Source organism: Podarcis gaigeae (assembly GCF_964106915.1).
Source record: "Podarcis gaigeae genome assembly, chromosome: 3".
Lineage (NCBI taxonomy): Eukaryota > Metazoa > Chordata > Lepidosauria > Squamata > Lacertidae > Podarcis > Podarcis gaigeae.
Genome location: NC_139680.1, coordinates 49,011,268 through 49,032,491, shown reverse-complemented (window position 1 = coordinate 49,032,491; position 21,224 = coordinate 49,011,268). Strand labels below are relative to the sequence as shown.

Here is a 21,224-nt window from a genome sequence, read left to right as displayed (position 1 = left end):
TTTTATTTAAAAAACCTAATAAAAATTTTGAAAAAAACAAAAAAACAAAAATGGTATTACAGAGGGGGGAAAGCATTCTGCATATGCTCCTGGGCACTCCCGTGTCCTTTCCCACTTGCCATCAACCCCACAACAGGCTTCCCGCGTCAGGCAGCCCCTCCGTCCCTCCCGCCTTACTCCCCAATCCCTCCCCCCCCCCCCCAGTGAGGCAGTCCTCCATAGGCAGCTGCTGGGCCTTCTGGCCAATCCCCGCTCCGCGTGCACCGACGGCGCCGTCCCAGTGGCAGCAGAAGGAGCCGCCACCTGCCCGGGCAGGGGCCGCCCAAGAAGTCTCCCGGCAGCAGCAGCAGCAGTAGAAGTTGTGTCAGGAAGCCTGCGCCTGGGGGTCGCTCTTCTCCTCAGGCGCCGCCCGCAGCCCGTCTCTTGGCGGTTCCCTCGCTGCCTATTTTAGTCAAAGCCTCGGCTTGCCTCTCTCAGCGGCGGCAGCGCTGCCAGGCGCGCGGCGGGACGGGGCTGAGGAAGGGACGGGGGCGCGTCGCCGGCGTTGGCGGGCAAACTTGGTGGCAAGGTAAGGGGACGAGAGAGGGGGGAAGGACGCGCGGAGGGATTTTCCAGACGAGGGGAGGAAACGCGAGGCGGCTCTCTCTGCGTGTGTGTCTTTGGGGTTCACTGGCGCTGCTGCCGAGGGCGCTTCTCGGGAGAGGCGAGGAGCCTGGCGCGCTGCTTCTTCGGTCCCCTCGGCGGATGGGTCTCGCTTGCCAGCCCAGAGCTGTAATGTGGGAAAGGCTGCCGAGGCGCGAGGCTCCCGGGAAGCCCCACCCTCTGAACTTGGCTCGCCCGAGTTCGCGCGCTGCTCTGGGACCGAGTCCCTTGGGAGGGTTTGTGGTCGCCGCCTTGAGCGCCTCAGGCATCGAGCTCCTGCGTCCGACCTGCGGGCGAGCGCACTTTGAGGAGGCCGGCACAGCTGCCCGCCCGGCCTTTTGCCCCGGAGCGGGAAGAGGCATTGATCGGACCCTTCCGTCTGCAGCGGGGAGATAAGAGAGCGAGGCAGTCCAGGAGCGAAGGGAAAGGAAGTGTAAGGGCGGAGGGACGGTATTGCCCAGCTTGGGGCAGGGGATAGCACGGAGCAGGCGTTACTTTGCATGCCATGCTATTTAATAATATTTTGAAGGGGGAACAATGAAGATTCATGGGTGCCTCTTCTGAGTTCACCCGGCATCTTAAATGGTCCCAATCCCTATTTCTAAAATGAGGAGTGCTGGACCACAGGCCTTCCTTGAAATGATAATTTGTGCCTGCTCAACAAGGCTGAAATGGGGAGTTGGTCACAGGGTTTCCCAAACTTGGGTCTCCAGCAGTTTTTGGACTACAACTCCCATGCTCCCTAGCTAGCAGCACCAGTGGGTCAGGGATGGTGGGAACCGTAGTCCAAAAACTGCCAGAGACCCAAGTTTGGGAAACCTTGGATTAGAAGATCTCAGAGATCCGTTCCAAGTCTAGAACTATGGTTCTGTCACACTAATCTGACAATTACAAATTAGTGCACACCAAAAATAGTCTTTGGGCATTTCCAAATCATAACACTAAAATTTCTGTGTACCTAGTCCAAGAGCCAAACCAGCCTTTTCGCACACACTTTTGTTACTAAGACGTTTTCCTGCCACAGTTTAGAGAGGGCGTGTTATGTTAATTTGCAGCAGGAACCACAGCCTTGCGGCACTTTTCAAAACTAACATAAGCTTCAGTGGACTAGATTCAACAAAGGTCTAGTGCAGTAATACATTTGCTAGTTTTTTAAAGTGCTACAAGACTTTTTGTGGATTTTATTCTTTTCTTGACCTTCTTTGACAAAGCCAAGGAGGCTCACATTAAAACAAACAGATTGTGTTGTGTTTTTGTTGAGCCATGGCCTAGATAAAAGTCACTTGCAGCCATGGGCCTAGCCAGGATTTACGTTAGGCGAGTCAGAACTATGCCATCTGCAACATGATGGGTCAATTAGTTAAGTATTTTTATTTATTTACTTGATTTGGATGGCAGCTGTCCCCTGTCCCCCTCCTTGGCTACACCCATGCTTGCAGCCCAATCATATGCCACTCTGAAGTACCATAAGTCCCACAGAGTCCAATAGGGACTTAGAAGGAAGGGCATGGTCTGAAGGCATGAGACATGCAATCAGCTGCCTGCAGTGGAGTTCCTTAGTGTGAGATCACCTGGGAAACTCATGCACACACTTGCCTGAGCTCTATGATAGAAGAAAGTAAGAATATAAATGTAGCAAATAAATAATAAGAAGCATGGCCATGTTTTCGTTTTGTAGGTTGGAAGCCAACCATGACGTAGAAATACTTAACTTAGTTACTGCATTCATATCCAATCCTTTTCTCAGAGGAGCACAAGATAGAATACATGGTTCACCACCTCCTTAATCCCCACAGCAACCCTTTGAGGTAAGTTAGTGACTGACCCAAGATCACCCAGTGAGCTTCATGGCTGAGTAGAGATCTGAACCCTAGTCTCCTGGTCTTCACCACTACACCACAGTGGCTATAATTATTTGCCCCATTGATATAAGAAAGGACTTGGGATTTTCAATTCAACTCTGCAGATCCGGTTCAGTTTTGTACAGGGTTTATTTACAGTGGGGATAGGGAATCTGTGACCATTCAGAATTTTGTTGCCTGCGAATCCCATCATTGGCCATGCTGGTTGGGGCTGATGGGAGTTAACCACAGATTCAGCACTTCCTTCAGCAAGTGGGTACAAGTGGGTAACAAGAGACAGAATAGCATTAACTGTTGCAGGGACACTGGAAACACTTGCCTATTCTCCAGGGTATGCAGAGTCTGGTTGTGGTCTAATGAGAGAAATGTACTCTTACATAAGACCAGAGGCATTCTTTGCATCATGAATGGGTGTTGGCAATGCAAAAGGTTCTTAAGTGTCAGTGAACATGGAAAGCCCTTAAGTAGGATGCTAGCACATAATAATAATAAATTAAATTTGTATACCAACCTGCATAGAGGGATAAAACAAGTATTTGTTTTTCTCCAAAACGTATGAACAGCTCTGAAGATATGTAACATTGTAAAATTTGGCAGGAAAATGATACATTTGATGCACCAGTGCTTTTTACTTGTTTATTTTTTCACTTGCCACAGTTTGCTTGCTCGTAGGTTGGAAAACAAAACAAAGCACACATTCAACAGGGGAGCCTTTATAATACTGAATTCAGATCCACTTGGTAATGCTGTAAAGATGTCTGTCACTAGAGAAACCTGGAGTGCCAGCATTCTTGCAATAATGTTGATGGGATGGCAGTTGACTTGCATATGGATTCCGGCAGAGGTGTATGATTTATTTGGTTTAATTGCAGAGGGGAAGACAGCTCCTTGCAGAGGTTATCTGCAATGGCCAAAACAAAATCATAAAGTTTGGGTTATTGCTTTATGATGTGATAGTGGTGCATACAACATCTCCAGTCCAGCTGGATTCTTTTCAGGGGGGGGGAAAGGCTTTATGAATGGGTGTCACTATCACATCGAGCTGAGAGAGCACAGGGCAGGGCAAGTACTTGCCGTTTGGCTCTGCATTTCACTTGCTCCTTCTTGGGAAGCTGGAGCAGCCCAAAGATTTGAACTCACCACTCCACATTATTATCCATCCCACATTGTATCCTTTCAGTTGTAGGAAATAGGATATGCAAACAGCTACATTTCCTGCGGTACATATATGTGCGTTGCAAGCCGTCCCTTAAGCCAAGATCTAAACCATGGGTAGGCAAACTAAGGGCCGGATCCGGCCCAATCACCTTCTCAATCCGGCCCACGGACGGTCCTGGAATCAGCATGTTTTTACATGGATAGAATGTGTCCTTTTATTTAAAATGCATCTCTGGGTTATTTGTGGGACATAGGAATTCATTCATTTTTTCTTCTTCAAAATATAGTCTGGCCCCCCACAAGGTCTGAGGGACAGTGGACTGGCCCCCTGCTGAACCCTGATCTAAGTTATAATACTGCACCAAATTTCACTAACCCTACACTCCAACACATTCTCTCTTATCCAGACACACTGGCAGTGCAATCCTATGCATGTTTATCCAGAAGTAAACCCCACTGAGTGGGGCTTACTCTCGGATAATTGTTAAAACCTCAGAAGAAAAATCATGCAGTTCCTCTTGCTATCACACATTCACAGATTAAATCGGATGTTTGTGTTTCAATTTTTTTCTGATTAGGTTTTTTTCTTTTTGGTCAGGTTTAATGCAGCATAGCAAAAATGCAAACAAAAAACATTCAGGCTGTATTATGACTGTCTCATATTATTACAGTGTTTGTTTGCTTTTTTTAAAAAAAGCCTTTATCTCACATGGTGAAATCTAGTTATGTTGTTCTGCTTGCAAAAGGACCTTCCCTTCCTCTCCTCCACCCTGCGGCCCCCATGTACCTCCAAAACCTGTTCCTGAGGTGGGGAGACCCTCTGAAGCAGATTGAGGTATGAGGGCTGCAAAGGAAGGGGCAGAAGCCAAGTCCAATACATCCATTGATGATATTTATTTAAAAATAATAAAAGAATGCCTTTACAAAACTGATAAAAGGAAAATCTCAAGTGACTTTGCATCACATACTTTCCTTTAAAAAAAACAACCCCCCACTATTCTTCAATAACTCAAAAGTACTTGCTTTAGAATGAATGCAATATTTTCAATGCATACTGGGTGATTCATCACCACCACCTTTATGGATCTTCCGAGGTCACAACTGTAAGCTTCCGATACATTTCACTTTGTTAGATCCAAGGTTGTGTGGCAGTTGCTTAAGTTACTTTGTTTGGAAGCATGAAGGCTTTAAGAACAGGTCTCTGGGAGACTAATGGACACTTTTTGGAAATACTTGTTTTTTGGCAAATCTACAAGTTATGCGTGGGAGTAGAGAGAGCAGACAGGCAGCCAGTCAGGTGGTGCTCATGTGCAAACCATAGAATTGTAGAGTTGGAAGGGACCCCAAGGGTCATCTAGCACAACCCCCTGCAATGCAGGAATCTCAACAAAAGCATCCATGACAGATGGCCATTCAACCTCTGCTAAAAACATTAAAAACCTCCAAGAAAGGAGAATCCTCTTGTGGGAGTCCATTCCACTTCTAAACAGTTCTTACTGTCAGAATTTTCTTCATTATATTTAGTTGGAATCTCCTTTCTTGTAACTTGAATCCATTGGTTCAGGTACTAGCCTCTGAAGCAGGAAGAAAACCAAGCCTGCTCCATCCTCCTTGTGACAGCCCTTCAGATATTTGAAGATGGCTATCATATCTCCTCTGAGTTTCCTCTTTACCGTGCTAAACATACCAGCTCTCTCATGGCTTGGTTTACAGACCCATAACCATCTTGGTCCCCCTTCTCTGCATACCAAAGCACCATCAGTCCACAAAACCAACAACCTACTCTTTCTAAAGGTAAAGGTAAAGGTACCTCTGCCCGTACGGGCCAGTCTTGACAGACTCTGGGGTTGTGCGCCCATCTCACTTAAGAGGCCAGGGGCCAGCGCTGTCCGAAGACACTTCCGGGTCACGTGGCCAGCGTGACATCGCTGCTCTGGCGAGCCAGAGCCGCACACGGAAACGCCGTTTACCTTCCCGCTGGTAAGCGGTCCCTATTTATCTACTCGCACTTTTTAGGGGTGCTTTCGAACTGCTAGGTTGGCAGGTGCTGGGACCGAGCAGCGGGAGTGCACCCCGCCGCAGGGATTCGAACCGCCGACCTTTCGATCGGCAAGCCCTAGGCGCTGAGGCTTTAACCCACAGCGCCACCTGCGTCCCTACTCTTTCTAGTCAGCAACAAAACTTACTGGAAGGTATTCAACATTATCTCTCCAAAATGAGGAACCCAATGAAGTTAATAGACATGACTAACTTTTGTTCATTTCTTCACTTCAGTGGGTTTACTCTGAGTAGGACTTAGCTGCATTCAACCTTGAGCAGTCACTGATAGCCACCAAACACAAATGTCATTAAGTAAGCCCTTTAAACTAACAGCTGTACAGAAGACTTGAGGAAACATCATTTTGCATATCTAGAGGATGATCGTAAGAGTATCTGACACATGATTCTGATCGTAAGAGTATCTGACCAAATGATTCTGAAGACGTCCTGATCAGTTTTCAAAAGAGGACTATTTCTGGGGTTCCTACCTCCTGTTTCACAGTATTTTTTAAATCTCTTTAAAAACTACCAGCTTTTTCTGTGCATTTCACATGAATATTAAACCTGCTAGTTATAACCAGCATGTATTTGACAGAACACTTTTCTGTTATTTAACTTCTACTTTCCCCTGTTTTGATTAAGGCTGCAGTACTATACAAACTACAGGGACGCAGGTGGCGCTGTGGGTTAAAGCCTCAGCGCCTAGGACTTGCCGATCGAAAGGTCGGCGGTTCGAATCCCTGCGGCGGGGTGCGCTCCCGCTGCTCGGTCCCAGCGCCTGCCAACCTAGCAGTTCGAAAGCACCTCTGGGTGCAAGTAGATAAATAGGGACCGCTTCCCTGCGGGAAGGTAAACGGCGTTTCCGTGTGCGGCTCTGGCTCGCCAGAGCAGCGATGTCACGCTGGCCACGTGACCCGGAAGTGTCTCCGGACAGCGCTGGCCCCTGGCCTCTTGAGTGAGATGGGCGCACAACCCCAGAGTCTGTCAAGACTGGCCCGTACGGGCAGGGGTACCTTTACCTTTACCTTACTATACAAACTTACCAAAGAGCAACTGTCATTGAACTCAATGTATCTTATATCTGAATAGGCATGTGTAGGATTGAACTGTAAAACATTGGGTAATAGCCAACAAACTCATACTCTACAAAGTAAACCCATCACCCACAAATTAGAATAAGAAAAGCTCCTCGTCTCTAGTTTGGAAACAGAAAAGCTTCCTGAACTTAATTTGTTGGTGAGCAAATTGCCTGGAGGAACATCATGTGGTTATGCAACATACCAGCAAAGTTATACTGTATTGAATTTACAGGGTTCAATCACAGTTCATAAGCACAGCTGACAAGCAGCTTTTAATCTATGGTCTTATGTGTGCCTGCATGTTTAAAAAAAACTAAACATTACATTTGAGACATAGAGTAGTTCCTGGCAAGATGGGGGTTGGTTTTCTTTAAAATGTAATTAAATATATCTTTTGCACCTATGCCATTTGAGCCAGTTAAATAAACATGATTACCTATTCCAAAAGAGATTACATTTTATAATTTAAAGCTAGATAAGGTGTAGAAAATACCTTGCCATAATAGAAATGGGGTTTTTTTGTTTGTTTTTAAAAATAAACCTAGTTATCCAAGTTTCCAAGGAAAGTTCAAATCATGTAATAGGACAAAGTACAGAAACAAGAAGTGGTAGAAAAAATATAAGATTGGGAATAGGAAACAGAGGTTGTGAATAGGAAGCAGGTCTGTATTCTGTTAAAGCTATTTATTCTATGATAAATGAAATAATGTGTGTACAATTGAATTAGAAAACACATAATGGAAAAAGGTAATGTGTAAGTGCACTTTCTCATAATTCACTGCCATAATATGCCTATATGAACCTAATGGTGGTATCCAATGGTGTCTGTCCACTGATGGAAGGAGTCCAGCAACGGAAATTGTAACAGGGAGGCAATTTTCTGCAATTCCCTCTCTCTCCCTGTAGCAAGCAAACAATTCATGGACAAACTGGATGTGTCTGCTACAATTGTAGAATTACGCTATTAAAATAATTTGGAATGGATTGCAATGCTAAAATAACTTGCAAATGTTTAAGGGTTTAGTCCTAAACTTGTATATACCTGGCCCATGAAAAAGATTGCTAGCATGTTGCTATTAATTAATTCATCCTGTAAGTTTAAGAAATGCTGATCCAATATACACAGAACATTTTTCATCTTACTGTTTAATATGAAAGTATATTATTGTGACCTTACTACAGATATTCAGAAATGGGGTTTTGTTCTAGTAATGTTAATTTGTGCTTGATGTAGAATATATATGCATGCAACTTGCACTGGTATTCAACATCTATTTAATCTTGTGAATTGCCCTGTGATCTTCAGATGAAGGGCAGTATATAAATTTAATTAATAAATAAGTAATTTGTGCTTGGTAGACTACAGCAGCATCACAACTTATCAAATATCAGAATATCTGTGTTGTGTTTGAGCAGTACTTTTAATAAATCTCATGGAAATCAATTGGGGGTTTTCTGGAGCAAGAACCTTGAGATCTGTTCTTCATCTGACTTCACTGTTTGATTTAAGTAAAGGAAAATGGCACAAGAATTATATACCCATATTTTTATTTCATTTCAGAAGTCTTTTATTTAAAAAAAACTGTGTCAGGCAGGCAATTAACACTAGGAAAACATCATAGTTGAAATGTTCCGTTGAGGTCCAGAAGAGCTCTATATATGAAAAGGAACTTGTGTTAAAAGTTGCCATGCTTTCTGGATTTTGTGAGCTGTCCAGGCAGAAACATTTTTCTGTGTTTATAAAAATACTCCTGGTACAATTAATGTGTTGTTGCACCAGAAAATTGTAATAATTGGATAAAGATTCTAGGAAGAAATGGCTGAAACATTTATGTTATGTATTGTTGGACAAAAGTGATTCTAATTCAGTACTGGAGGAGACAGCTGTACAGCTGTAAATTGTTAAACTCTACTGTTAGATGTAAACCATTTAAATTAGATTGCAGCAAATTACTGAATTGGGATTTGCTTATACAAGTGATAGTGCAAGCAATTCAGCAGAACACTTCTCTGTGTCCCCCCCCCCCATTCTGTCTATTGATTAAAAAACTCTTCAAAGCATACAAGCCCCATCCAGAGAAGTAAATCTTTCTTCAATCCTTTTAAAACCATTGGAACTAAAGTCAGTTGGAACTAGCATGTCTTGTGAATTTCAACCTGGTCTGAGTGCAGCTCAATTTCTCTGGACGAGGTCAATGCTGTTTGCCATCAGCAGTACGTTGATTTCTGTACTGTGCCACATTTGATTTCTCAGAGCATACTCTACTTATGCTGACAGGAGTTGTGTTTAGATTTTTTGTTCTGAATGAAGCAATAATAAATTCTTAGCTTGCAAATTCAACTCCCAGGAACTGGGCTCCCCTTTGTGTACATTAGGTCAATTATGCAGTTGGCACATGCCTCAAAATAACAAATAGTCAACACAGACAAGACCACTAAATCAATATTTCTCACAAGCTCTGAATAATTTGGCATTCTCTCTCTATATTATGGGCTTCTGTTGATTAACTGCTAGATTATTTTGTACTCTGGGAAGCTGCTTAATGTGTCCTGTTTTAATGTGTCTGTTCATGGATTTCATGAGTAACTTGAGAATCTTGGGTATTTCCTCAAAATAATGCAAGAGCATTCAAGGTTTTGCTAATCAGAATATGCATTCCTGGGGATGAAAACATGTTTCATACAGCTGCTTCTCAGAAAAATGAATATAAATATATAAAAACAAAAAATACAGTACAGAGAAAAACTATGGTAAGGTAATTTATATGAAGCTCATCAGTGTTATGATCTGCAGTGATGCCCACCACTAGGTAGGAGTGATGTCCCCCCCAAGGGAAGGTCAGTAGTTCCTGGTTGTCCGGGCAGGCAGGATGGCAAAGCTTGGCAAAGTCTGTCCCTTGGAGGAAGAAAGAAGGTGTGGTTCAGGACCACAAATAGTGCTCCTGTAGCTGAGGCAAAACATTGAACTTGTTCTGGAGCAGCTAGTTGAGTTTTATAGTAATACTAGGTAGTCATTAACTAGAGACCCCAGCTCTGTGTGCTGCACCCTGGTGAGTTAAATGGGTGGTGTGTTCTGCAGACATAGGTTCCTTTGAGGTCCTGAGGTACCTGGCTGTGGGGGATCTCTCCTCAGGGCTCTCTTGATCCCCTGAGGAGTCTGTGGACTAGTCATCAGAGTCTGATGGCAGATGTGGCTCATCAGGATCCAAGAACATGAAGTTGTGCCTGTGGATGCACATGGGAAAGCCCATGGTGTGAATCCATCTCCTTCTCAGAGCTGCAGTTACCAGAGGTCTCCCCCTCTGAAGGGTCCTGGTCTGCAGCTATGACTCAGCCACTCACTGTCTCTCAGTCTAACCAACATGACAGGATCATTGTGACATTAAAATGAAGGCGCAGAGTGAGAATAATTTGCACCGCCTTCAGCTCCTCGGAAGAAAGGGAGGATATAAACGTAATAAACAAAATAATGGATAAATCACATAGAAGGAAGCATCTAAGCAGGTGTAATGAATGGAAGCTAGACTCTATCTACCTAATTTTGCTTCTGGCCCCTCACCATTGGAATGTGGCCCAGAAATGAATGTGATACTCAGGCTGAAAATTTTGCTTCATAATACCTGTTTGCTGGAAACCACAGGAGGGGAGAGCGTTATTGTGCTCAAGTCCTGTTTGAGGGCTACCATAGTGAGAACAAGATGCTGCAGGCACTTACATTCCTAAAAAAATGTTCCCTGCTCCTGGTCTAGTTTGGCCTTCAAAATGCGGCTACGTTTTAACCATTCTAAACTTTTGTGTAACGTGCATTGGATTAAGAGCATCAGGCAACACTTGTGCAGTGTTTTTCCACTTTGATTTCTGCTAGTGGTTTAGGTTCCCACCTTAACTATCATTCTTTGATTAGTACTTGGCTGTTTTGTGATTGGACCTCTGAAATGAATACACTGAATCTGCAAAAACTGTAATAAGGAACCTGTAAAGTATGATGAAGGATACAATTAAAACAGACTGTTCTGGAGGCATTAACCATTTATAATGCTCTTAAAAGCTCCTCTAAGGTTTGGTCCAGTTGCTTAAAATACCTTGGTGGTCAAAAGGGCTATTTGCTGATGCAGTAAGGACAGGTTTAGGTCATCCCTATTGAAATGCACGAAATAATGTGGTGGTGGGGAATCTGATCTCATAAGATTCTATTTTCATTAAACTGAGGCTCCATGATTTAGAGGCTGGGGCTCCCATCAGCCACAGCCAGCATGGTCAACATCTGGAGTATCTCAGGTTATCCACCCCTCTTCTAATGGCTAGGTACACTTCAGGTATCCTTTGTAATATATATTGACTGGTCCGAACAATTCTTGATCTCTTGAATTGTTGTATACTTCCTGTGGTGTTTCCCTTTCCATAATTATTTTGTGCATTGTCTTTTGAAGCAGTTTATATTTTACTCCACATTATCAAGATGCCTCCATGCCTTTATGCTTCTGCTCTACATCCAAACTACCGTATTTGCATCACAAGATGAAGCAGAACTGAAGTTGAGCTCTTTGTTACACAGAGACTCTGCTTGTGTGAACATAAGCCTAGCAACAGCTTGTTCAGAACGTGCTATGAATGGTCTCTTGAGAAGCCCATAAAAGAATTAAAACATATCACCTGAGAAATATGATATTGATAATTTTCCATGCCCTGCTTGAGCTTCTGTTTGCATTCACCACAGCAATGGCACTTCTGAAGTGCTGAATCCTCTCAGCATTCAGAGAGCAAAGTGATTGAGTGGCTGAGGAAAAATAAGCTCCATTGATTCCCCATGGAAGATAATGATTGGATGATTGGTTTCTTTAACACAGAAAAGCACTGACATTTAAAACTGCTCTATTTTCGGGGGTTTTGATGGTAATTATTTCAAAGGCAAATTGTAATTTTTGCTTTCCTGCTGTGCCTGCAGCTTGATGTCATTTTGCACAGGTGAATTTTACTCTTAGAACTGAGTCAAAGCCAGTGGGGCTTTACACTTTCAACAGAACAAGAACAAGAAGAAAAACCTCAGACATTCAGCAGCTGCTCCTGAAAACTATATTTTAAAAGTATGAGAAGACTGTTGAGGTTCATGTAAATTTACAACACTGTTTATATTAAAATTTAATTCATTTACTATACCATTCTGATGTTCTTCCAAAGCAGGCAGAGTGGCTTAGATATTGTTTTCAACTACCATCCTGGCAGACAATAGGGCCAGAAACCTGCTGGACTTCAACAGCTGACTTGTTTTCATAGAACTATAGAATTGTAGAGTTGGAAGGGACCACAAGGGCCATCGGTCCAACCCCCCTGGGTTTCACCCAATGTGCTTTGCATACCTTCAGACTATTGGGGAGGGGCTCCCTTTGGAAAACTCCACTCACTTTTTTCACATGCCCTGTAGATTAGAACTGCCATTATTTATTGGGTTGGATCCAGTCTTTGCTTCTGCTGATAGGGCAGGGTGGGGCAGAAGGAAGGCAACTTTTGCAATTCTCCCCCTCCTTAAAAAACAAAAAAGGTCACTGGGGGCTGCAGGGGGAGGTAGATATCTGCAAAAGTCACATCTACTCTTATTTGCTTATTCACTTATTCACTTCCATGGGCAGAAAGAGCACCTTAGTCCAAGGAAGATAAAGTCTGGATTGAAGCCATTGTTCTTCTTTTTAATATTTACTTAACCACCTCATGCTGGGACAAATAAGAACAATTAAAGAATAGAATTGAAGGTTGTGTACAACACTGGGACCAAGTTATTGTTGTTACCATTAACTTAAGGATGACCTGTAAATGTTGCCCACTTTGGCAGAATTTATCTTGCTTTTTTTTAAAAAAAATACTGCTACTTACAGTATGTTGTCAGATAAGAGAGAACCAGAGTGGAGTCGTGTTAGAATGTCATGGAAGACCAGGGTTCAGATCCCCACCTATCCATGAAGCTCACTGGGTGACCCTGGGCCAGTCACTGCTTCCCAGCTTAACCTACCCCACAGGGTGATTGTAGGGATTAAATAACAAGAGGGTGAACCATATTTGCCACCTTCAGTCAGCTTCCTATATTTTGGATTCTTCTGTTACTTGGGAACAATCATCATTGAACTTGCTGATCCTTTCTTCTCTGAGTAATCATGCACAGGATTCAACAGTGAAAATACTATACAAATGAATAATAATATTGTATTGAATAAAGGCCTGTACTGAGCCTTGGAAATACATAGTTTGAGCTAAGCAAACTTTTTTTGTGGCTTAATATCAAAACAGTTGTATAAATGCTCCTTTCTATGTTTATACTTTCCCTTCCTCTTTATTCATTCTCTTGGACAGATCAGTCACATCATGAACCAAGCACAAGAGGAAGTCTCAGGACACAACTTGGAACAGTATGGATGTCTAAGAAGACTGTTTCCCTAGCTGAGTAACTTTGCATCTCTTTAAGCTATAAAATGCATGGACATTATGGTGACCAGCTAATGAAGGCAAAGTTGGAGAAATGATGGGCTGTTATTCTGTCAGAACCTTATTTTTTTAACAGAGTTTTTGAAATCGCAGAGACAGACGATGACAACCAATACCGATCAGTTGGATGTTCCAGCCATGGAAGACAACTCAAGTTTTTGGGACAGTTTGATATATGCACACCCAATCTGTGTCAACTGGAAGTCGGAAGCAGAAGGATCAATCTATCATTTGGCCAGCATCTTGTTCGTTGTTGGCTACATGGGTGGAAGTGGCATTTTTGGCCTGCTCTACGTCTTCTTTTTGCTTGGACTAGGTTTTCTCTGTTCGTCTGTCTGGTCATGGCTGGATGTCTGTGCAGCTGACATTTTCTCTTGGAATTTTATACTGTTTGTGATATGCTTTGTACAGTTCATTTATGTGGCCTACCAAGTCCGGAGTGTTGCCTTTGACAAAGAATTCCAGGAGCTTTACCTTGCTATGTTCCGGCCCCTGGGGATTTCAATGACAATTTTTAGAAAGATCATCCTGTGCTGTGATGAAGAAGTAGTTTCACTGGAGAAGGAGCACTGTTATGCCATGCAAGGCAAAACACCAATTGATAAGCTCTCCTTGCTTCTGTCAGGAAGGTTTGTATCATTCTTACACCCTGCTTGTAAATTTAGAAATATAACAATAATCAAGAATGCTGTATTTTATTTTTTCCCTTTTTGTTCCTGTTTAAACTGAATGCAGTAGGCTCAGCATTTCTGACACTTTAAACTTGAGTGCAAAAACATTTCTACTACCAAAGATGCCACAGCTTAAGGAGGGGAAGAAGGGTGTGTTTTAATTATCACTTGTAGTCTACAAATCTATGCAAGTGCCAAAACAAACAAACAAACTGCAGTTTCTGGTAAGACTTCGCTTCCCTGGAAGAATAGCTTTCATAATTATTCTTTCTTTCTTTCTTTCTTTTTTCTATAAAAAGCACCTATATAAATAAAAAATGTAAAGAGAAATGACTGCTTGGAAGTGTGAATTAAGTTTTAGAAAATAGGATTACCAGGCAGTGTGTGTTTCTCTTTCCCCTCTTCATAGCAGATTCCTTTTTTACATTGCTCTGCCTCCCTCCTTGCCCTCAGCCATGCTTTCTGCTATGTAATGTAAAGTCTAAAAATTAACTTGGATATTTCTGAACACTAAATTCAGTAACCTTGTTCACCATTATGTATTCTCTAAAACCATTCTGCTCTATGAGTGTGCAAGGTAATGGAGGAGAGCACTGCTGCCTATGTGACCAGTTTCATCTCTTTGAAGATCTGGGAATTGAGACATCTTTTTTTAAAAAAATAATCCTTAAATTGGTTTGTGAGTTGTGCCTAATGTGCCACCAATCTAGGGGAAGCCCCGTCTGTCACATTGTAGATAGAAAATATGGCACATTTTCTGGTCCCTGTGTGTCAGCAGGGATCTGCTGCCTGTACGTGGTAGCCCTTCCGAAACTGGCAAATGCCAATAAAGGCCACCATTTTGTTTCCAGCAGTGGTCAGCCAATTACCTTTGGAAATTCATAAGCAGTGCTTGAAGGCGAGTCCTCTCCTGTTTGCTCATAGGCATTCTGACTCTGAATACTGATTTCATTTATATGTTGGCCAATAGCAATGGATTGACCTACCTTCCATAATGTTGAATAATCCTTTTAAAAAAGGTTTTCTAAGCAAGCATTGTGCCACCACATCTTGATGGTAACACCATCCCTCAGTTAACACCCAATGCATGAAATATATGTCCCCTCCTTGCTGCCTCCATATATAGTTGGTATCCATGCTCAGATACATATTTGGATGTGCATTCGGTTCCTGATCCAGTAACTGATCTGTGAACACATCTCTTAGTTGGATCAGAGTGCGAAAACACATAATGGTTCACTTTTGTGCAGTTTTGGAAAACTTCACCAAAGGAAGTAGGATCTCAGTTATAAAATGATAAATGATAAAAGGCTGGGTTAGTCCTGAAAACACATTATTCCACAATGCAGCTCCCTTATCCCTCTGGCGCTGTAGCTTATGAGTCAGGCTTATCTTTTGGGATGGATGACTCTGTTTTATACATTTTTGTGTTCTGAAAAACTCAGCGCAAAGGAGATTCAGGAACTCTGTAAGAAGACATGAATTGGAATTATTTTTTGTTCCTTGCGTGTGCAAATGGTATTATTAATGTATTGTCACTTGCTGCTTATAACATTTGAAAGATGAACATTTTATGTATGAAATTTATTATGCAACTTCCCAACATAATTTGGCATAAAAATGGAAAACTTTGAACTGTGTGAGATAACGTTTAATATCTGCTCTCTTTGATATCCTGCAGTATGTCTAGTATGCACCCAAAATGAAAATGAAGCTCTTTTGATTGTTATGAAATCTGTGGAAACTAAATTTTATCCATACCCAGCCGTTGCTTTTTTAAAAGAACTAATCTAATTCCTTTTCTCTGTGCTAACAATATTAACACACTGCTCTGTTTTGTTAGGATCAGAGTGACAGTGGATGGGGAATTTCTGCATTATATTTTCCCCCTCCAGTTTCTGGATTCGCCTGAATGGGATTCACTAAGACCCACAGAAGAAGGCACTTTTCAGGTAGGGGGATTTTGCAGATATGATGGATAATCTAACATCCTCTCTTTCACAGAATCCAAGATGCAGAGACTCCAGCAACTGCTCAGCCAAAATTAAAGCTTGTTTGGGGACAAAGGTCCTTTCTAATGATGTAGAGCATTCAAACTGGAGTAAACATTTGAGGATGCGATGGATTTAGATCTTTTTTATTTCCTTCTTCCATCCAGCAGCAGTGAAATCACAGGTGCTTACAGGCAGAAACACTCAACATGAGAATTTCTGTAAATACTCGTATCTGGGATAGCTTGCAATGCCAGCCAGTGAGGTTTCCCTGATATTGAGGCTCGCTCTACACAGGTGCTACAAATTCAAAGAGCCAAGCATTCTGTTACTAACATAGTGAGGCCTTTAAAAAAAATGATGATGGAAGTAAAAAGATTTCCCGATCCAGAGAGAACATTTTGAAAGCTTTCCTCTTGCTCCTCATTCCACTGTATGAGCCCATTTCTTAAGCTGATATAAATGGAAACAGATCTATTGATTTGCCATTTGTACAGAACACATGCTCCTCTTCCTGTCTGCACATTGTAGATTCTTTAAACAGCATTCTTTAAACCAATGGTTTTCAACCAGTGTGCTGTGGCACCCTGCGGTGCCTTGGATGATGGTCAGGGGTGCTGCGGGCAACACTGTCCCTCTTTCTTTCTTTCCCTCCCTCCTCTGATGCCCCTCTCTGCCTCCCAGAGACTTGCACAGCTGTTTGTTGCAGCAGCCCTAGCTACAAGCTCCCCAGGTGAATGGTGCCTCTGGGGCTGGCCAGGAGGTAATTTCCAGGCCCCTGTGGGGCAGTGGGAGGAGGCACCTCTCTTTGGGGCAAGGGGGACAGCTCAGAGATCAGCGGTGGTAGCTGCCTAGAGGACTCCCAAGGAGAGGGAGAGGAGGCTGAGGGAACACTCCACAAGGGAGGGGGTTTGTAAAAGGGTGAGAGGCGGCTAGCTCTGCAAGCAAGGGGTGACTTAATTGGGTTCCTGAGCCCCACAGGGGTGCCACAGAAAGAATTTAGTCAAGGGAGCCGTGAACTCAAAAAGGTTGAAAACTTCTGCTTCAAATTGTAATAATGGATCCTCCCCACAGTATAAAATGTTACAGAGTAGAGTGGAGAGTGTATGCCCTGAATTTGTCTCTCAAAAGATGTCCCCACTTGCTGTCCCCATATATAGTCGGTATCCACGCTCAGATACATATTTGGATGTGCATTCAGTTGCTGATCCAATAACTGATCTGGGAGCACATCTCTTTGTTGCATCAGAATGAGGAAACACATAATGGTCCACTTTCCTTCACCAAAGGAAGGAGGATCTCAGTTACAAAGACATCAGTGCACGGATATAATTTTAACTTTCTATGTTCTCTCTCTCTCCCCTTCCCTCTTCCTCTCCCAATGTTTCTTTCAGGTAACCCTCACAGCAGAAACAGACTGTCGATATGTGGCCTGGAGGAGGAAAAAAATGTATTTACTCTTTGCTAAACACCGATTCATCTCACGGATATTTTCGATTCTAATTGGGAATGACATTGCTGATAAGCTCTATGCTCTGAATGACAGAGTGAACCTGGGGAAAGGATTCCGATGTGACATCCGCTTACCAAACTTCTATCATGTGTCCATTCCAGAGGCACCCAAAATGCAACCTGTAAACCAGATTCAGCACAGTTCAAGACAACATTAACCGATATTGTAAAATGTGACTGTGTTTCAGCATGATGTATTTTGCCTTCATTGCACCTGGAATGAACTGTGGCAGTTTCATAAAAAAAAAATGGAAGATTTTAAAATAAAAGCGATTTTTTTCCAGCAGAAAGGAAGAGAAAAAACTAGCTCAGCTCCTTTCACCATGTCTAAGCTAGCAGGCTGCTTATCTTGACTGATCGTGCGTTATGATTAGTTTCTGTTTACTCCTTCTGCTCATCTTACTATGTTGCGGGGCATGGGGGCGCAGATATAAATTATTATGGGATAAAGCTTTGTTGTAATTGTGGTGCCTTGGATATTGTGGTCTCAAAAATGACATTTGCACAGAGCTCTTCATGTTTATTGAGGCCTCCTTGTCATCATGAATTATGCAAGCAGTTTTATCTTAGAGAACAGCAACATGCAGACCATCTCGAAAAAGTAATCTTGACTCACTTGTTACTTGGTAATTACAATGCATAAATTTGGTCTCATTGTGCAGTGCCTTTCAGAAGATGACACATGAAACAGGAAACTGCACAGCCTGTAAAACCTGAAAGAAGGCTAACAATAATTTCTTTCTTGTATACATTCATGAAGTGATGACTTGAGATTTCTCTCAGGGTATTGCAGAAAGGCTATACATGAAAACAAAAGGCACTAATGTAATTACTTTGAGTACAGAGCTTGTGCCAGTCACTTTAATTGCTGCAACATATGTAGCAGGGAAAGAATATTCAGGTATTTTAATTGAAAGCAGAGCAGCAGGTACCCTAGCTGTAGAGAGAGAGCAGTTTTCTAAGAACGGTAGTAGTATGATAAATGCAACATTCCCTGTGGTATATACATTCATTTCTGTTGACCCACTATTGCCTCTAGTCAAATAGGTTTTGCAGGTTTTTAAACACTGCAAAAACCTGCTGAACCTGTGACCTGAAATAGCAACATCGCTCTGTGGGCAATTACTACCATGCTACTACAAGCTCTTAGAGAGAGAAAAATACCATCAGCTTCCATGTCTATAAAGAAGATACAAAAGCAAGCCATCAGATTATACAGTAGATTTGTGAATGTTCATATAAAACATGTGATGCAGGGAGACATGGTTTAAATTATAACTCCTCATCCCTGCAACAGCTTTGTTTGTTATTTCCATTTGACAGAAATAGAAGATTGTGATTTTCCCCAAGGTTTGAATCCAGATCCAAGCACCGCTAATGTCATTATCATATGGTACATTATAAATACTGAATGTTACCATATCAAGGTTAACTACCCCAGTTCCATGGTTATGTCATCAGGTGTGGCCACTTTGGTTAAATGGTGATAGTAAGATGGCTTGAATGCCTGTTGTCCATAAGTAATGCTTTATACATCAGAGTGTTGAATGAAACAGCAAAACACTTTTCTTCTTGTATGCCAGAAGAGAGTCCTGCTCACCTATCTTTATGCAGGAAATCAGTGACCTAATATGGATAGTTATACCAATGTAGCAAGTGAGATTTCTGATGCAGCTGATGGTGGTGGTTTTAGTCCCTACTGATGGAAAACTTTGGTGGAGATGGTCATATTTTTCAAGGGACAGAAGATGCACTTAAGTAAGCCCAAATGGAAAGGGATATGATGAGCTCTTTTGAGTGCACCTAGAAGATTTGGGAGTCGAGTGGAATGTTTTACTTTGAACAGCATGCCTTCTTCCCATGCAATTTACCGGTAATTGTTTATGAAAGGGTCCTCAGTTCCAAAACTTGGTGGTTTACATGGGGCATGGGGCTACTGCTTGAGAAACTGAAGTCCCAAGCCCTCTTTGTCATGCCAAACTAGTTTGCTGCTTGTTCATTAGAACCTGGTTTACATTTATTTTTTTATAAAGATGCCAGATTTTATTTTTACCATTTTATATAAAAGATCAAGGAGAAAGACAACTCCACAATATTTTATACTATAAACTTTATAGTAATGAAAAGAGAAAACAATCGCATAAACATTAAGTATGTGTGAAATGGCTTGATCTTATTAATGTTATGGGGCTGGATGATCTATTGTGTATGTTACTGCTCAGTTCATCCTGCAGTTACTTTTCTTTTAAGGAAGAAAAGGTGTAAAGGCTTTTCTACTTACATGTCTGACACACCAAAAAGAATGACTAGTTTTTAAGGAGCAATATTGAAGAGTCTACAATGAGAAATGCCATAATTTCTTTAACCCTGTCAGAAAGCCGGAGACTGTTTGATGAAGGTCTGCCCCTGTAAACATTTTGAGCCAGGGCTCTTTGGAAATGAAAAAAGTGCACCATCCTGGATCTGCCTCGCACCTGGCTCTTATATGCAATTTAAATTTAGTTCACTGATAGTTATTGGTTGTATCCAGTGTTAATCCCACTGAGAGATTGGTTGTATCCAGTGTTATTCCCACTAAGAGTTTACCCATTGAAATTAGTGTACACGGCTGAATTAGGTTCATTAATTTCAATGCATCTACTATGACTATATCTTAGTAGGATACAACACTCTTTTTACATTCCAGCCTGTACCTTCAAGCCATATTTTTGAAAGCACTGCTGTGCCAGATCTGGATTGTCTTATTTTGTCCACACTCTTGCTTCTTGTTAGGAACTGAATTTTCTAGACTTACTAATTCAAATCAAACCCAATATACTGGACTAGGAGTAATCCAAATGGAATCACTTCCAGTGGTATAATATACATGGTGAGATCCAGATTTGCACTCAGCACAGTCCCACTTGTGCCAGAGGAAGGAGATAGAGGAGTTATTTTATGGGAGAGTTGGTGAAGGAAGTGTTGAGGATGGTGGGGTTTGGTAAGTATCTACCACTACCTCTGGTGGGAAACATCTTCCAGATCTCAGGGTCTTCTGTGACTGTCTTCAGATTCCATGACAGATGGGACAATCTTTGGTTTGTAGTATTACGGATTTTGTTGCATTTTTTGTTCATACTCAGGGGAAGTCAGAAATAGGCAAAGGTAATTTTATATATGTTATCAGCTTTAAATAAAATGTTCCGGTGTTTGACTTTTCTGTACTGAACTTGTTTGACCAAGGTTGTAAAAATACATATTTTACAGATGTTGGGATATAATGTTCAGTGAGAATACCTTATTTTGTTAACAGTCCAGAACAGTTTTACATCATGTACTTGATAGAATATGTGGTGGTGGAAAGTTTCAGAAGTAGTTTCGCAGTAACTTTATATTTCAGACCTTTATATAGGCAGGTCTGTTCTGCACCTATGCTATTGCCCGCACAAAATAAGTCAGATTGTTTAGAACATCACTTTGAAATTTTAAGATAATAGCCATCATGATTGTGGTAGAGCATTTAAATCTGAAGACTAGCTATTGATTAAACTTGGTGTTTTCATTTGAACTTAGTGTGAGGACTTTGTTGACTGGGCAGTTGGGTGGTCAACAAAATAAATGTCTGGCCAACGTATGCAGAAGCATCTTCCCTACATGAACTGTGTGGACAGGCGATTCTTCTGTAGCTCCTAATGCACAGGAACATAGGAAGCTGCCTTATTCCAAGTCAGACCATTGGTCCATCTAGTTCAGTATTGTCTACACAGACTGGCAGCAGCTCTCCAGGGTTTCAGGTACGTGACATTTCCAACCCTA

The 21,224-nt window shown here is 42.0% G+C and overlaps 1 protein-coding gene across 2 annotated transcripts; it reads left to right on the top strand.

The window, feature by feature from the left end:
- Positions 1-288: 288 nt before the first annotated feature.
- POPDC3 (popeye domain cAMP effector 3) lies at positions 289-20,976 on the top strand. 2 transcript variants are annotated; one of them, XM_083734038.1, is made up of 4 exons: positions 289-568; positions 13,124-13,884; positions 15,770-15,878; positions 17,312-20,976. In XM_083734038.1, exons 2-4 carry the CDS (start codon positions 13,358-13,360, stop codon positions 17,585-17,587), a joined length of 912 nt encoding a protein of 303 aa, XP_083590164.1. In that variant the 5' UTR covers positions 289-568; positions 13,124-13,357; the 3' UTR covers positions 17,588-20,976. The 2 variants fall into 2 exon arrangements, with proteins under 2 accessions (XP_083590164.1, XP_083590165.1); XM_083734039.1 differs by lacking the exon at positions 289-568 and adding an exon at positions 818-1,075.
- Positions 20,977-21,224: the final 248 nt, after the last annotated feature.

Bases quoted from the DNA above. Each gene is read 5' to 3' on its own strand.
- POPDC3 (XM_083734038.1), top strand. From the start codon at position 13,358: ATGACAACCAATACCGATCAGTTGGATGTTCCAGCCATGGAAGACAAC. The intron at 13,885-15,769 runs GTTTGTATCATT...CTGTTTTGTTAG, and splicing joins TCCTTGCTTCTGTCAGGAAG to GATCAGAGTGACAGTGGATG. The intron at 15,879-17,311 runs GTAGGGGGATTT...TGTTTCTTTCAG, and splicing joins CAGAAGAAGGCACTTTTCAG to GTAACCCTCACAGCAGAAAC.